Source organism: Pelophylax lessonae, assembly GCF_965119305.1.
Source record: "Pelophylax lessonae genome assembly, chromosome: 2".
Lineage (NCBI taxonomy): Eukaryota > Metazoa > Chordata > Amphibia > Anura > Ranidae > Pelophylax > Pelophylax lessonae.
In genome coordinates, this window is record NC_138769.1 from 426,455,501 (window position 1) to 426,469,721 (window position 14,221).

Genomic DNA, 14,221 nt, shown 5'->3' on the forward strand with positions numbered 1-14,221 from the left:
GGCATTATGGCCCATATTTAGTGGGACTGCCCAAAAATAAGCGTTTTGGCAGGATATGCAGTGTTATATAAAGGAAATAATAGTAGAAGAAATACCAAACGACCCATGGGTATGCTTGTTTCATAATACAAATAATACAAATACCGTAGCAATAAAAAACAATATAAGAGAACCATTCCGCCATATTTAATTATTGCAGCGAAGGCAACAATACCCAAAAAATGGTTAGACCTGGAAAAACCTACTGTATCAGAATGGTTCAAAAGAATAGAATATATAAATAAAATGTAATATCTTAGTAGCATAGAAGAAGGCCAGGTGAAAGAATGTACTAGTTATGGAAAAAAAATTGACAGGTTTCAAGAAAACCAGGAAAAATTCATTCAATTCAATTATCAGAGTAGGAAAAGGATAAGTTTGGGAAAAAGGGCACAGGGGATGGCAGGATAGGAAGAATGGAGAGGAAGGGGAGAAGGGCAAGGGAGGGGAGAAGGGCATGGGAGGGAATGGGTGGGGTTTTTTATGTGTTAAGCACTGAGTGTTATTTTTGATGTGTTTGTAAATATCAATTGGTATATGATAAAAATTACATAGCGTTTAAGATAAGAGGATTGTCATCTTTCAGCATGACAACGAGCCAAAGCATGCATCCAAATCAACAAAGGAATGGCTTCACCAGAAGATGATTAATGTTTTGGAATGGCCCAGCGAGAGCCCAGACCTGAATCAGATTGTGGGGTGATCTGAAGAGGGCTGTGCACAGGAGATGCCCTTGCAATCTGTCAGATTTGGAGTGTTTTTGCAAAGAGGAGTGGGCAAATATTGCCAAGTCAAGATGTGCCATGCTAATAGACTAATACCCAAAAAGACTGAGTGCTGAAATAAAATAAAAAGCTTCAACAAAGTATTCGTTTAAGGCTGTGCACATTTATGCAACCATCATTTTTTTTTTATTTCCCTCCACCTAAAAGATTTCAGTTTAATGTTCAACTGAGTTGTACAGTTTATAGGTCACATTAAAGGTGGAAAAAGTTCTGAAATTATTTATCTATCTCATTTTTTTACATCACAGAAAACTGATTTTTTATATCCACTGTACATCATCCATTTAGTCTTTGGTCTGTCCTATAAACTAAAGCTAGCCATTCATGGATTGAAATTTGGCAAGTTCAGCAGGGACCAGCTGAATATCGATCCATGTATGGGCGCTCTGGCATTTTTTCCTATTAGTGCCACTGGCTCCAGCTGGCAGCACTGATCAATGTATTCTGATGGCATGAAGGGCTCCCCACCATCAGAATGCAATAGCACATCAGGAGGATCCCATCCACATTGAATGTGTGGATGGATGAATCTAATCTTTTTTTTGTTTTTTGTTATTTTCATTCAATCTACTGGTTGAACAAAAATGTGGTGAATAGATGGGCTGCCTAAACCACCTGTAGGGTGATATATAAACCTATGTGCCACTGAACACGTGCAACCTTTTACATAGCTAGCTACATTATCTGTGGATGCTGTGGCTCAGTTGTCTATAGCAAGGTTGTATAGCATAAGGAGCTGTATTGAAATGAGATAAAACATAACATATTTTGCAAAGAAACTGTGTATTAGATGCATATTTGTTTGATACTCTAACTGCTATACAGTATGTATGGGAAGTTAACCGTATATTATGCCCCAGATTAAGACATAAAAGAGCACACAGGTGATTGTTTACACTGATTTTCATCAATACAAGGCGATAACATGGACCTTGTTTTACCAGTTACAAAATACTGCTTTCTGTTGTATATTTAGGCATTTGTATAACTTCCATATTTCTTTCATGGCAGATTTACAAAGTACAAATGAACCCTTGTTACTGTATACAGCCTGATTGCATTGCAGTAACCAATTGTGCTGGGTTTAATTGGGTTTAAAATGTAAGCTCACCTTTTCACAAAAAAAAAAAGAATGAAAAGATGAACTAACCCATACACCCGCCCCAAACCCCTGTCCCTGCTGCACGTCTCTATGGGTGATTATCTTTCACTGCCTAAGCAACCAATGCAGGGTTGCCGCTCCAGCAGACGTCGATGACGAAACGCGTAGGGCGGGTCCATTGCGTCATAGCGTCACTTCCGGTTGCAAGACTCTACCGCCGTGGAACGCGGAAGCTTCCCGGCGATTGCTACTGATCCGAGGCAGCTATCACAGTGAGTGGATGCTACGTTTTTCACTTACTATTTGTGATTGATTCTTCACGGGGCTCCCCTTCTCTCTTTTTCTCCATATGAAAACACGGCAACTGGTGCTTTGCTGACCGTTGAGGGGGAACCCATGAAATTTATATTGGCCTGACTCATACATACGGCAGGTTGTATATACAGCGCGACACCTAGTGGTCATACAGGTGTTCGCAGCTGCTGCTTTTTTATCCTAAGGGATTTTTTCTGTTTCACTCATCACCACTATTCACTTATTTTGGTTCTATCGGCATGTTACGTTCACAACAGTAATAGTGCTTTGAACAAGTTTTTCCAACACATGATTTATTCTAATTTATTGCACTGTATTATTTACCCATTTGTTTATCACAATAAATACACCGTCTATGATATTTATTTATTTATTTATTGCACCTCAGCACTTCCTGAGTTTTACCTAATACACATTAGGACATCTTATCCATTTTTTTGAAGTCACTGGATACACAGTATATATACACGTACCCTTTATGGTTTTATGGGACACATCCTCTTATTTATTTATTTATTTAATATTTGATTGCAACTGTTTGCACTTTATCAGCATTTATTGCACAGAGGTAGCGCCGTTTACAACCCCCTCTTTTTGCACTTTATTTAAACCAATGCAGGGGTTCAGGGACTTGAAAGCCGCTGCCTTCTTCCGTTTCTTTTCTTAGAGACGTGAGGACAGATCTGAACGATTTGGATTGGTCAAAGCAGTCACATGTCAGCCCATAACCAATTAGCATTGCTTTGATCTAACCTTTACCCCTGTATTGGCTGCATAGGTAGTGAAAGCTTATCCACAGAGGTAAGTGCAGCGGGGACCTGAGTTTGTACGGTGTTCACCTTTTTCATTTTTTCGTGAAAAGATGAACTTCGGCATTAAAGAAGACGTCCAGCCAAAGATTCTTTATACATTTGGGGAAGTTTAGCATTGCTAAACCTTCTCATTGGAAGGATTTTTCTTTATATCCGGAACTGAAAGAAATTGCTTGGTATCGAGGCTGCATAAAAATTAGTTTTTCACCTCACCTTTTCATATTCTACCAGTCTCCAGTTGTGCACAAAGCTTAGAGCACTACTGGACCATCAGAAACAAGCAAAGGTTAGTATTTTATCAGGTGCCAGAGAGCACTGTTTAGAATAATAAACGGGCAATTTGGGGAACATAAGCATAGTGGTGTAGCTCCTACAATATTTTACTGTGTGTTTGTGAGTCTTCCTTTATCAGGTTTGATTGTACACAATTTTATGATAAATAAGAATTATCAATTTTCATTACGTTGTATGTACTGTATGACTTTTCGGTTATATAGCACAGGGATGATCTGTTTTTGAATTTTAAAATTTGGTAGTGCAAAAACCAAAGTAAGATATCATAATAGTTAGTATAAACAATATTATTTTTTTAATCATGAGGTGCACTTTTCAGAATTAAGTTTTTGATATTTTGTTTCAGTTATTGCAAAGGGAGAACACTGCATGCATTTGTAAGAGATCCCAAGACCTCCCTGGATATCAACAAAACACGACAAATTGCACAAGAAATCATTAAGGTAAGCAGGCTGTGTAACTGTGGGCCTGTCGGTTTTGTGGTTTTAATGTATCAATAATAAAAAGTCAATAATTGTTAAACTCTCAAATTCGCTGACATCTTTTTAATTCCTTCTATTGCACAGCCACACTGCTCCTCCTTGTGGGTATTTTCTTCAAAAAGTTTCTGCACTTTTTTTAAACTCTATTAAATATATAAAAAGTGCAGCAACTTTTTGAAGGCCGTGTGTGTGTGTGTGTGTGTGTGTGTGTGTGTGTGTGTGTGTGTGTGTGTGTATATATAGTCAGGATTCTAAAACGGGGTGTGTCATGCAGAGGACGAAAGGAGGTCACACGATGTCTGGTGTTTTTTTTATCACAGTGGTGGAGGAAGTTCACTATTTTTGTCTCAGTTTTTTTTATTAAAGAATGCACATAAAATCTCCTTTCTTCCCAGTGTCAATTCTGTCTCAGTACCCCACAAGCAACTGAAAAGTGCTGTAAACAGCATCATGTGGCAGAAGAAAAAAAAAGGCAAAGACTTCAATTGTATCTGCCATTTTGTTTATCCCTAATGGAAAATCAGAGCAAACAACAGGGTTGGGATGTGTTGGAGCTGGAGAGAGTCCAGAGAAGGGCAACTAAACTGATTAGGGGATTGGAGGACCTTAATTATGAAGAGCGGCTGCAATCGCTCGATTTATTCTCCCTGGAGAAGAGACGCCTGAGGGGGGGACATGATAGCAATTTATAAATTTCTCAATGGGGATCTCAGCTTAGAAAAAAAGCTGTTCATTCGAAGGGATTGCATGAGGACTCGGGGGCATACAATGCGATTAGAGAAGAATCGTTTTAACCTCAGGCAACGAGGGGGGGTTCTTTACTGTTAGGGCTACAAGATTGTGGAATTCTCTACCACAAGAGGTGGTTTCTGCAGGAAGTATGGTGGCTTTCAAAAGACTCTTAGATGTACATCTCAAGGATCAGGACATTAAGGGCTATGTGAGATGATTACAGCCACACACACCTACACAGGTTGAACTGGATGGACTATTGTCTTTATTCAACCTCACCTACTATGTAACTATGATATCAGTACACTCTGAAATGCACAATATTTTACAATGCTTATTTAAACCTAAAACTTTTTTTTTTTTTTCTTTTTTTATACAGCTTTGAATTTTGATCAGGCTAGTGTTGTATGGCCAACTTATTCTTTATACCCTTCTAACAAGCCATTCAACTGCACCTGTAGTGATTTGTTTTAAGAAACGTTTGACCAAGGTTTTAAATTACCATGCAATTCCAGTTTGTAAATGTTAAACACAGATCCTAATGGGAGTGTTGATTACCACTTTAGGCAAGCTGCTTGCAGGCTTTCAACCAGCTTTAGGCAGGGTTCACACATATGTGAATTGCATGTGGGTTTCCCCACATCTAATTTGCATGACAGGCGAGTGTGACCGGGCTCTCAGAGCCGGTTCACACAGGTCCAGGGCAGCTGCGGTCCTCATTCAAAAAGGGTCCTGTGCATCTTTGGCTCTGATTCAGGTACAAATTCATGCAAAAATTCAGACCTGATTCACACCTGGACCAGTGAACAGGGACGCACTGGACCCCAGGCATGAACTTGAGGCCGCATATGTGTGAACCTGACCTCAAGAAATTCTGAAGCCTGCTAGCAGCTTGTTTAAAGTGGCAATCAACACTCCCTGTAAGATCTGTGTTTAACATTCAGAAACCTGAGCTGAATGGAACATTAAAAGCTTCAACAAGCCTTGTGTAAAGCTCTGCAAATGCTTTGTCAAAGCTTGCTCTTCACGCTGCTCTTATACAAGCTGAAGCCCGTGTGAAACAGGCCTAAGGCTGCATATGTGTGTCATGGTAAAGGGCATTTTCCACATTGCTGCAAGGCTTGTCAACACATGACTATATGTTGCATGCTTGCTAGTGCACCACAACACAAACTATTGATGTGAATGCTGTGGACGGTTGTGTGCTGCATTGGTAAAATGGTGAAGGTGCATTTACAGCCCATTCAAAATGAATACTATGCCATTAAGTACATCTTAAGCCATACGTTTTTTTTTTTATTTCTTTTTTAGTAGAGTAGGGGATGGCTAAAACAACTGTCAGTTTTTTGGGGATTTGTTTGCCATTTAAGTCTATTTTACTTCCTGTCCTGTAGTTTCAGTGACAGAATACCTCTCTAATGTGAAGGAATTGCCCTCTTAGACAGCTGTCACGGGAACAAGTGTCCCCATTGGGTAATTTCCTTTCTGCCCATGTTCTGGTGGCAACTCAGTATTTTTGGTTTTACCCTCACTTTTAGTTCTGGTGACATTGGTGATCATGACACTTAAAGTGGATGTAAACCCTTACATATACCCAGTGAAGTAAGCAGCCTCAGATAATACACATAGATTAAACAAATCTCCCTACATAAGTTGTATTTGTATATCTGCTGTCTTCAGCTTTCTACACTGTTTAGAAAGTGAACATCATGTTAGAAGTTTTTCCTGTTCCAGCACTGGGTGTGAAGTCTTGGCATACACTGTGACAACTGATTGGAGGAAAGGCACACCCCCCCTCCACATAGGCAGAGGAAGGAAGAAACATGTGAAGAGCTGTGCTGTGAATAGACCAGCTCTCTGCTAATCTATCTCTATGCACTCACCCTGACACAAATTTCCAGCTGCTTTTATCTCCTTTGTCGGAGAACTTGTCAGAAGTTATCATGCTGATCACAGGGGAATGGAGCAGCAGAAAGACACGGGACTTAAGACTTTGGAGAGAGATAGGAAAACACTACAGGTATATGTGCCCAGGTCAAATTTCATGAATGGGGTTTACATCCACTTAAAGAGAGTTAATCTCTCCCCCCCTCCCACTCTATTCAAAAGCATTTTCCTTTAGTTATACTTTAAGGCAATTCACGTGAACACGATTGAAGATCCACTGTTGATGGAATTAGGCTTGTGAAGATATCAGATTTTCATTCTGCGATTAATTGATGAAGGTTTTGCCACGGTATACGGTATTATCACGGTATTCAATTATTAAATTTAAATTATTACATTTCTATATATATAATATATTATTTATATATATATATATATATATATCTACACAGTGACAGTATATATTGGGGGTAGATAGGTACTTGCAGTAGTTATATAATCGTCATGCACGAGTCACTCACTAGGCAGGGGCACTGTGTCTGGCTGAGCCCGGGAAGAATGTGGCTGCAGTGTAGAGCACAGCCGCATGCTTCCTGTGTACGGCTCCCTCCATTCACAATCACAGGCGGAGTGCATCTGATATCACTCCGCCTGTGAGCCGCCCGGAACTATACAGGAAGTAGCGGCTCTGTTCTAGTAGGAGAGCAAACCTGCGCGACACAGCAGGGTTATTATGCAGAGGGGAGCCTGACAGCCCGGCAGACAGGACAGACACACATACGGCATGATACGGCGACACAGCAGGGAGCCTGACACAGCGGGGAGAATGACACAGCCCGGCAGACAGCACAGACACTCAGTATTTAAAAAAGTTGGCAATATCAGAACCGTGGATATGCGATACCGCGGTATATCGCTTAACCGAAAACCGGCATATGTCTAGATGGAAGATTGGTCTTTAGCTATATGAGATTATCTGGATCAATTGGAGGACTTTATATTCTTTCACAACTGTTAAAGATTATATATATTTTTTTTTTTCATAAAGAACTTTCACATATGGTTTTTAACACTGTATGATGATCACTATAGTATTTGGGACAACCCAGATGTTACATGTTTACAATTTATGATTGTGTTGAGCGCACTATATCTTTTATCAAATTCACGTGAACACAACACACTTCAATGCCTGTGCTCACCACTTTGCAGCAAAGTGAATGGAAAAAAATAAGCAGTTGTATCTGGTATTTTCCCATGCTTCTAAGTCTCGTATGAAATAGGGGAGCTTTTTTTCCCCCCCTAAGTGTTGCTCTCTAATCCATATATTTGATCTGTTTAAGGAATAATAGTTGTAACGATAATTGCAATAAGAGGCGTATTTAAACAGTGAATCTGACATTCAGTAAACATTCTCTGCAGGTAAATCTTCCAGGTCAATGTGTTTCTAACTAAAAACGATTCTCCACCAGAGAATGTTTAGTGAAAGTAACATGTTCACAGCTTTATAAATAGACCCCCGAGTGTCTATGCTAAATAGGTCAGTTTCTGCTCTTACCTATGTGCCTAATTTCTGTGTGGGAGTATTCGTGACAAAAGGCTATTTGCTGCAGTTTATATTTTATGGATCCAGTTGTACAGCTGTTACCATGTAAATAATGAATTCTTCCCATGCTGCAGACTTTTTTATGGGAGTTTGCAAAAAAACACTAGTATATTGATCATGGGATGGGCTTGAACATTGTACTTAAATATGTGGCCATAAACCTGATTAAAGTATGGCTTTATATAATTTACATCTATTCTACCAAAATGTTGCTAGGTGTGGTGTTGGTGAAAAAGGCAACAATGATACGACTTGGGTATGAAAAACCAAGTTTGTACGTTTTTTTTTTGGGGGGGGGGGGGGGTTCAGTTTTTTTTATAACTTCTTTTTTATAACTGCTGTAACTGCAGCTTAACTTAAGTGAAAACATACACCAGTTTTTGCCGGTAGTACCACTGTATATATGTTCGTAAAAATGTTATTGTCAATAAATATTGTGATATACCCTGGGTTAGAGGTAACCTAGTTTTATAGGTTACAGAAATATATTGTAAGCTAGTACATTCACTGCAAGCCTGGCTGGCCATTTGGTATTTCTGATGTCAGCAGAGCCGATATACTTAAAGGAGAAGTAAGGCAAAAGCTTTTTTGGCCGCACTTCTCCAATGGATCACAGAAGTGCAGTTCTTTATGCACTCATGTGACCTACTTTCAGGTCCGGTCCTGGCTCTGGATAGTGCCTGAATTTAAAGTCAGGATCCACCCAGATGGCTGGACCAGCAGCTGGCTCAGCCTCTCAGCAAGCTCCTGGGAGCCTGAGCTAGGTGCTCCTGCCCTCTTCACAGCCCAACACTCTAGTGAGCCCTGGAGGGGCAGAGCAGACAGCCGGTTACTGACAATCATTGCAGACTGAGAACTGAGCGATCGGCGGTCTTTGATTACTCAGTTTTCAGTTGCCTGGCCGTTGATCTGACCCCCCTGCTTCAGTACTTTGAGTCACTGACCAGCAACAGCCTTGCAGTTTGGGAGTGCTGATTTTGTTTACTTTCCTGATTCAGGTGAGAAATTAAGAATGCCATTGGATTTGCAAAGCAACCAGGCAGCTAGTATTGACCGAAAAAGGTGCAGAATCGAAGCCCCCATTTTCTATAACTCTACTTTAAACACTAGGGTTGTTCTTTCCCATTTTTTGCCTGGCGCTAATTTATAGTTAAATTATTAAAAAGAGTTATGCCTCCAAAGCTGATCTGTCCATTTTGGGTAAGGACTAAAATTACAACTCTAGGGTGTAAAAACTTTTGGTAAACTGGTGATCTCTTCAGGAAAGCAGTTGTGAAAAGGTCATAAACTCTTTGTTTTCTTGAGAATTCTTATACTTTTTTATTAGAATTCTTTTGGTTGATAAATTCAATCAGAAGAACTGCAGCCAGAAATGCCATTCTGAGCAAACTCACTTACCTTGAAAACTAAAGCAGGTTTGGCCTCTTTTTTCTTTTCCTATGCAATATCTTACTAAAGTCTGACCATTTTTCTTTTAGCCATTATTATTGTCTCAGTCAGGAATGATTATGAAGTTAAGGGGCTCATTGCCTCACCCAGTCTGAGGTTGAGTGATTTCAGTTTTGTGGTGGTGGGGCTAAGCTATCTGATAATTTATATCTACGGTGCTTCAGTCCACTGGCGTATGCCCATGTAGGCTGAAAAAGGAGTACCATTGAGTTGAGTGTTATATTAATTAGAAAAACATACTAATGTAATGCAAGTGGACTGAATGCACATTATAGAAGTGTAAGGCCTCATGCAAACTCTCCCAGAAGCCTTTTCTCCTGGCAGCAGCATTTTCGAAGAAAAAACACCTGACCTTTGAAGAAGTGTATAACATGTTTACGTGCATTTATAGGGGTTTACAATCGCTTGGACGTTAATGAATTAGTGCTCAAACACTAAACGCCCCTAACGTTGACATGCATTTGGATGCATTCACACGCGTTTACAAGCATCAAGCATTTTTTCTGCCAAAACTTTGCTTCTACTGGATGCACTGGCAGTGTGTTTACCTTCTGACCCTAAACTCTTCTTCCACTAAACTCTGCTAAAATCTTATGTGTGCGTGGAGTTTAGAGGCAGAAAAAAAAAATGCCTGACGCCCTCAGAGGCAGCTGAAAAACGTCCAGTGTGCATGAAACTTTAGTGCTGCATTTCTGCTGCACAAATCTTTCTTTAGTCTGTAGGTTTGTGGAATTAAAGGAGGAGTATGGCCAAAGCTTTTTTGGTTATACTTCTATGGCTCACAGGAGGGCAGTTCATTCTGCACTCCTGTGACCGATTTTCAGCCAAAAGCAAGCTAAAGCCAGCTGACATCACTCAACCAGTGATCCCTGGTCTAGCAGCTGACTCATCCTTTAAGCTGTGCCCCTAGGAGACTGAGCCAGCTGCTCCCGCCCCCTCCACAGCCCAGCACTCCAGAGAGCAGTGAGTATAATGTTGTTTTTTTTTTTTTTTTATACTCCCCATACTTCTCTCTTAAAATAAGTCTAATATGAATTAATACTTGGTGTAGATAAGATATTTTTTCTCTCTTGTTGCTTATATGTTTAAACCTAATACTGTATGATTCTGTGTTTTCAGGGCATGGGCTACCTGCATGCCAAAGGCATCGTCCACAAAGATTTGAAATCCAAGAATGTTTTCTATGAAAATGGAAAAGTAATAATCACAGACTTTGGCCTGTTTGGCATTTCAGGAGTAGTGCAAGAAGGAAGGTGAGAACTCCTCAACTGGAACATTTTCAGTGAAGGATCTAAAAGCATTTTTATGTCCAAGAGTGGCCTTCTATTAATATAGAGCAATGGGTGGTGAGACATCTGCCAACCCTTAAGCCCTGCAGGACCTACCACAATTGCCTGTGCTCAACTAATAGAGAAGTGGAGCAATTTTTTAGCAGTCCCTTCTCATTTCTCCATAGAGATCAGGACGTTTGGCATGTATTTGCACAGGGATTTCCTAACAAATTGAGAGGAACGCTATGCAATAGCAATCACTTTTAACATGATTGTGATTGCCCCTTGCAGAGCTCAATTATTGTTGGCAGTTTTTGCTTGCCTTAGGTTAGTATGAAGAAACTCTTGGTTGTGTTGTGCATGATCTCAAGGCAGTTCTGCAAATGTTTGAAGTAAAGTTAAAATGGTTAACACCACACAACAAGTTTGATTGAATTAGTGCAATGCAAATGTGATACAATGTAACTCACCTCTGTAGCCCCTTTCTGATTTTCTGAAGCTGCTGTCTGTTTCCAGTCATATTTGCATTAAGTGCCAAACAAAAAACAGTTTATAGGAAATCCCTCTGAGAGACAGCAAGTTTGGTGGATGGTTTGAGAACTGAATCTGCAAGCGCACAATGGAGGACTTTCTTTCTAATATACGCTGAAAGTACTCTGTCTTGACCAAAAAAAAAAAATAAGACTTGGTCCTTATTAGCTAGTTCATTAAAAGGTTATGCATAGGATGCGCAAAATGTAAGCAAGTTGCTTCCCTGGAAGCAGGGCCGGTTTTAGACAAAGTGTGGCCCTGGGCAAACCTAAAAGTGGGGCCCCAAATTTTTTTATATTCTTCCAAAAATATTGGCGCATTTAATCAATTTAGCCAAATAAAACATACAACTACATAAAAATATGCTTTAATTAAATAACATTAAATTAATTATAATCATTATAATCACATCAATTATAATATTCTATTATGTTTACTGCTCCTCATCCAGATCTATTATAAGTAGGCCTGGGTGAGGAGCAGCAGAGCCATATAAAGAACATACACAGCTCTGCACATAGCGCTACTCATTTACACTAAATAGAAAGCCCCAGGGCAACAAATATAGAATAAAAACTCTAATACTATCACCAATGACGGATTACACTGTAAAAAAATTGCGTGACTTAACAAACAATCATTAGGTTGGTTCAAAAATGACCAGCGTGTCCCCATCAATGCACAGTGACCAGCATGTCCCCCATCAATGCACAGTGACCAGCATGTTCCCCATCAATGCACAGTGACCAGCATGTCCCCCATCAATGCACAGTGACCAGCATGTTCCCCATCAATGCACAGTGACCAGCATGTCCCCCATCAATGCACAGTGACCAGCATGTCCCCCATCAATGCACAGTGACCAGCATGTCCCCCATCAATGCACAGTGACCAGCATGTCCCCCATCAATGCATAGTGACCAGCATGTCCCCCATCAATGCATAGTGACCAGCATGTCCCCCATCAATGCACAGTGACCAGCATGTCCCCCATCAATGCACAGTGACCAGCATGTCCCCCATCAATGCACAGTGACCAGCATGTCCCCCATCAATGCACAGTGACCAGAATTCCCCCATTCAATGCACAGTGTCCAGCATGTCCCCCATCGATGCACAGTGTCCAGCATGTCCCCCATCGATGCACAGTGTCCAGCATGTCCCCCATCGATGCACAGTGTCCAGCATGTCCCCCATCGATGCACAGTGTCCAGCATGTCCCCCATCAATGCACAGTGACCAGCATGTCCCCCATCAATGCACAGTGACCAGCATGTCCCCCATCAATGCACAGTGACCAGCATGTCCCCCATCAATGCACAGTGACCAGCATGTACCCCATCAATGCACAGTGACCAGCATGTCCCCCATCAATGCACAGTGACCAGCATGTCCCCCATCAATGCACAGTGACCAGCATGTCCCCATTCAATGCACAGTGTCCAGCATGTCCCCATTCAATGCACAGTGTCCAGCATGTCCCCCATCAATGCACAGTGACCAGCATGTCCCCCATCAATGCATAGTGACCAGCATGTCCCCCATCAATGCATAGTGACCAGCATGTCCCCCATCAATGCACAGTGACCAGCATGTCCCCCATCAATGCACAGTGTCCAGCATGTCCCCCATAAATGCACAGTGACCAGCATGTCCCCCATTAATGCACAGTGTCCAGCATGTCCCCCATCAATGCACAGTGACCAGCATGTCCCCCATCAATGCACAGTGTCCAGCATGTCCCCCATCAATGCACAGTGACCAGCATGTCCCCCATCAATGCACAGTGACCAGCATGTCCCCCATCAATGCACAGTGACCAGCATGTCCCCCATCAATGCACAGTGTCCAGCATGTCCCCCATCAATGCACAGTGACCAGCATGTCCCCCATCAATGCACAGTGACCAGCATGTCCCCCATCAATGCACAGTGACCAGCATGTCCCCCATCAATGCACAGTGACCAGCATGTCCCCCATCAATGCACAGTGTCCAGCATGTCCCCCATCAATGCACAGTGACCAGCAAGTCCCTCATCAATGCACAGTGACCAGCATGTCCCCCATCAATGCACAGTGACCAGCATGTCCCCCATCAATGCACAGTGACCAGCATGTCCCCCATTCAATGCACAGTGTCCAGCATGTCCCCCATCAATGCACAGTGACCAGCATGTCCCCCATCAATGCACAGTGACCAGCAAGTCCCCCATCAATGCACAGTGACCAGCAAGTCCCCCATCAATGCACAGTGACCAGCATGTCCCCCATCAATGCACAGTGACCAGCATGTCCCCCATCAATGCACAGTGACCAGCATGTCCCCCACCAATGCACAGTGTCCAGAATTCCCCCATTCAATGCACAGTGTCCAGCATGTCCCCCATCAATGCACAGTGACCAGCATGTCCCCCATCAATGCACAGTGTCCAGAATGCCCCCATTCAATGCACAGTGTCCAGCATGTCCCCCATAAATGCACAGTGACCAGCATGTCCCCCATCAATGCACAGTGACCAGCATGTCCCCCATCAATGCACAGTGTCCAGAATTCCCTCATTCAATGCACAGTGTCCAGCATGTCCCCCATTAATGCACAGTGTCCAGAATGCCCCCATTCAATGCACAGTGACCAGCATGTCCCCCATCAATGCACAGTGACCAGCATGTCCCCCACCAATGCACAGTGTCCAGAATGCCCCCATTCAATGCACAGTGACCAGCATGCCCCCCATCAATGCACAGTGACCAGCATGTCCCCCACCAATGCACAGTGTCCAGCATGTCCCCCCATCAATGCACAGTGACCTGACCAGCATGTCCCGACTCCCTGGTGACCATGCTGCTCGGGAGTCGACTTCTTCCTCCTCCATGGCGTCGCGACTCGGTCGGACCGGTGTCCTCCGACCGGACACT

General features: G+C 42.2%; 1 protein-coding gene across 2 annotated transcripts in view; it reads left to right on the top strand.

Moving 5' to 3' along the window:
* Window positions 1-14,221, top strand: part of KSR1 (kinase suppressor of ras 1) — a 276,807-nt gene that overhangs the window by 236,402 nt on the left and 26,184 nt on the right. For both annotated transcript variants that reach the window (XM_082245310.1, XM_082245309.1), the window contains 2 exons: window positions 3,694-3,790; window positions 10,623-10,756. In XM_082245310.1, coding sequence (XP_082101436.1) covers window positions 3,694-3,790; window positions 10,623-10,756 — 231 coding nt within the window. The remainder of the gene's footprint in view (window positions 1-3,693; window positions 3,791-10,622; window positions 10,757-14,221) is intronic.